We start from the raw sequence: 3,722 nt of genomic DNA on the forward strand, positions 1-3,722 counted from the left end.
AAGAAAAAGAGAGAGAGAGGAAGGAAGGAGGGAGGGAGGGAGGGAGGGAGGGAGGGAGGAAGGAAGGGGCACCAACTCTCAGGAACCCAGGAAATGGCGTCTCCCAACCTGGCGCCAACCCCGCAGCAGCCCGGCCACGCTTCCCCCAGTCACGGCTCTGCCTCTGCGCTGAGCTTCTTTTTCTCCCTTCCCCTCCCTGCCCGCCCTTCTTGCTTCTGCGCACCTCCCTGTCTTCTGTCCCCAGCCTTGGAGCTGGTGAAGGAAGCCATCGACAAGGCCGGCTACACGGAGAAGATCGTCATCGGCATGGATGTGGCCGCCTCGGAGTTCCACCGCGACGGCAAATATGACCTGGACTTCAAGTCTCCTGCTGACCCCTCCCGATACATCAGCGGGGACCAGCTGGGGGCTCTCTACCAGGACTTTGTCAGGGACTATCCTGGTGAGAGCACGGGGTGCAGAGGAGAGGGCGGGGGGACAGGAGGGCAGGCGGGGGTATGTTGGGGCAACCGGAGACCTCGCGGAGTGCTGCCAGGTGCCGGGTGGAGAGGAAGAGCCTGAGAGCCAGGGAGAGGGCCAAGGAGCCACCTGTGAAGCCTGGGTTTTGTGTGTGGTGTGATGTGCAGGTGCCTGTGCTGATCCGTCCCATCCGCTCTGAATCTTGATGAAAGGCCTGGGTCCTGGGACGGGCTCTGGAAGGAACCGGGGTTGTGAGGGTGCTGGACCTGGCAGGGAACGAGCAGATTTCATTGTCTTTGACTGATGACGGAATTGTGGGTGCTGAGTCGAGCGGGGACTGATGTTCGAGTGGAAAAGAGGGCAGAGGAGGAATGGATGCCCTGGACACATCTCAGGGCTTTCACCCCAGGACTCTGCCTTCCTGAGAGGGAACGAGAGAAAACAGATGCAAATTGCAGAGTGAAGGATTTGGATTCCTGATGAAGGGCTTCCTGGCAGTGAGAACAGGAAAGGCAGAGCTGGGTCATGAGGAAGGTTCTGAACCCCCGTTTGGGGGAAGTTTTGGGAAATAAGAATCAGGAGAAGAACCTGCGAGGGCAGGCCTCATGGCGAGGAACCTGTCCGTTTCAGGGAGTCCCCGTGGGTGGGGTTCCTCCCCGATGCGGAGACCCGGGAGAGTCAGGGCCCCTCACTGCTCCCTCTGCAGTGGTTTCCATCGAGGACCCATTTGACCAGGATGATTGGGCTGCCTGGTCCAAGTTCACAGCCAACGTAGGGATCCAGATTGTGGGTGATGACCTGACGGTGACCAACCCAAAGCGCATCGAGCGGGCGGTGGAGGAAAAGGCCTGCAACTGCCTGCTGCTCAAGGTCAACCAGATTGGCTCGGTCACTGAAGCCATCCAAGCGTGAGTGGCTCCCGTCCAGCCCTTGCTTCTCCGGGCCCCTCCTGCAAGCGCTTCGGCCTAGGCCTGCCAGGGAGCTGGCGCCAGCAGGGAGCCCGGGGTCGTCCGCACGGTCCCCTCAGCTCTGCTCCCTCTGCCTGCGTCTCTGCTCCCCTCCGGATATTTCTCCATGCAGACCCAGGCTGGGCTGGGAAGAGCAACCGGCGGGGGGGGCGGGGGGCTGGGGGCCTCAGTGTGGTGTGTGGATGCAGGTGCAAGCTGGCCCAGGAGAACGGCTGGGGCGTCATGGTGAGTCATCGCTCAGGAGAGACCGAGGACACGTTCATTGCTGACCTGGTGGTGGGGCTTTGCACGGGCCAGGTGAGCGGAGGGCGTCTTGTGGGGTTGTGGGCTCGAGCTCAGGAGGGTCTCTCCTTCCCGGTATTGGAGGGTGTCAGGGAGCTCGAAGCGAGAAGCTTCCTTTGGGAGGTGAAGGGGCAGCCACTGAGCTGCGTATTTTTCGGGATGTTTCAGATCAAGACGGGTGCCCCATGCCGTTCTGAGCGTCTGGCTAAGTACAACCAGCTCATGAGGTGAGGGTCCCCGGGGAAGGTGAGCCCATGGCCCGGAGGGTTGAAAGCCTGTGTGCCAGCCTTCCGTCTCCTGTGCCCAGGGCCTGGATGCCACTGTGTGCACAGAAGACATTTGGTTTTGTTTGAGGGATGACCGGATGAGCTGACGGACAGGTCCCTGAAGCCACATGGCAGCGCCAGGGTGCTCAACCTTGGGGCGGGGCAGAGAGCAGGTGGCTTGAGGGCTGCTGGCGCTGGGGTCCCTGAGAGAGAGAAACAGGTCTTCCTGCGTCCCTGCCCACTTCCTCCCTGCTCGTCTCAGAATTGAGGAAGAGCTGGGGGATGAAGCTCGCTTTGCCGGACACAACTTCCGCAACCCCAGCGTGCTGTGACCCCGCTGCTAGCCTGGAGCCGAGGAGCCTGCCCCATCCTCCTGGAGCCTCTTTCTTGCCGTCCTGACCTGTGCTAGTTCGCCCGAGACCCCTGAGCCCCAGGGAGCCCAGAGCTCCCCAACTGCCCTGCCGCGGCTGCTCCTTGGCCTCCCAGCCCCTGCCGTCTGCTCCCCCTCCTCCCAGGCCCTGCTCCCTGGGGCCACGCGCTCCACTTTTCCCTTCCCTTCCTCTCGTCCCTCAAAAACTAGGAATGGGAATGAGGATTTTGAGAGGGTCTGTGGAAAACTGGTCAGCACCTGTGGTGGGACAGCGGGGCGGTGTCGAGTTCCGCGAGGGCCCACGCGTCATTGTGCTTTGCTCTTGCGTGTGTTTCCACATTGCATATGAGCCACGAGCTGGCACTGTGCTGGGCCCGGCATGCTTGGCTGCGGGTTTGGAGTATTTATTCACGCATTTATTTATTCCTCTATCATCCTGTCAATCATTTCCTCATAATTCTGGGGCCTAAAACTGGCCTGACCTGAGGGCACGAGGTTTGTCTCACGTGGATGCAGAGCCCAAGATGACCCGGGTGGGAGGTCTTGTTAGATGGAAAGGGTCGTGGCCTGGGTTCCTTCGTGCGCACTCGTTGGAGCCCAGAGTGGGAGCCGTGTGCCGGGGACGCCTCCCCGAAACACCCCAGCCCTAGTTCCCCACCCTTCCTTCGGCTGCACCAGAGCAACGGCTCGCTCCCCCTGCCACATTCCAGCTGCCACCAAGTCTGCGGCGTTGACATGAGCACCACCATTAAAGTCTGAGTCACAGTGCACTGTTGAGTCTCGGGGGTCTTACTCTCATCCACACAAGGGGAAGAGGAAGGAGTGTCAGGACAGGGGAGCACACGAGAAGAGGAAGGCAAGCGAAGCCAGTGTGGCCACGACGCCGGCACTGTCTGCCCCGCCTGGCCGGGGGGCTCACGTGGTGCCTGCCTTCTCGGCAGCAAAGCTGGCCCCCAGGCCCAGGTGAATTTGAGGCTCTCAACCTGGGGCCCAGGAGTCCCTGAAAGCCTCAAAAGGTGTGTGTGTGTGCATTTGGGGAGAGAGGGGACTCAGGTATTTTCAGTGACGCAAACGGTCCTTGACGGAAGAAGGGATAAAGCTGGATAAAGCCCCCCCAGCAAGTCCTGGCTGCTTCTGGAGTGGAATGAAACTTCATGACCATCCCCCCCGCGAGGGGAAGGAATGGTACTGGAGCACAGAAGAGACTTGAGGACACCCCGTCCTCCAGCAAACTGAGGACCTGGCACTACTCACTGGAAGCCACTGTCCCTTCGCCCTTTCCCGTCTGCGAGGTCACACTGCCAGCAGGTGGGACATGCGGCGAGAGGCCCCGTGCTTCTCGTGGGCCCTCAGCACTGGATGCTCAACCTGGGGCCG

The 3,722-nt window shown here is 61.1% G+C and overlaps 1 protein-coding gene across 1 annotated transcript in view; it reads left to right on the forward strand.

The window, feature by feature from the left end:
- LOC103251239 (gamma-enolase) overlaps positions 1–3,115 on the forward strand; it is a 5,462-nt gene extending 2,347 nt beyond the window's left edge. Inside the window, exons 5-9 of the mRNA XM_008049822.1 lie at positions 245–442; positions 1,166–1,367; positions 1,616–1,724; positions 1,878–1,936; positions 2,238–3,115. Of these exons, the coding sequence (XP_008048013.1) occupies positions 245–442; positions 1,166–1,367; positions 1,616–1,724; positions 1,878–1,936; positions 2,238–2,307 (638 nt within the window). The 3' untranslated portion in view covers positions 2,308–3,115. The remainder of the gene's footprint in view (positions 1–244; positions 443–1,165; positions 1,368–1,615; positions 1,725–1,877; positions 1,937–2,237) is intronic.
- The last annotated feature ends 607 nt before the right edge of the window (positions 3,116–3,722 follow it).

The sequence above is a fragment of the Carlito syrichta genome, unplaced genomic scaffold, assembly GCF_000164805.1.
Source record: "Carlito syrichta isolate Samal-C Ts95f unplaced genomic scaffold, Tarsius_syrichta-2.0.1 Scaffold137558, whole genome shotgun sequence".
Classification (NCBI taxonomy): domain Eukaryota; kingdom Metazoa; phylum Chordata; class Mammalia; order Primates; family Tarsiidae; genus Carlito; species Carlito syrichta.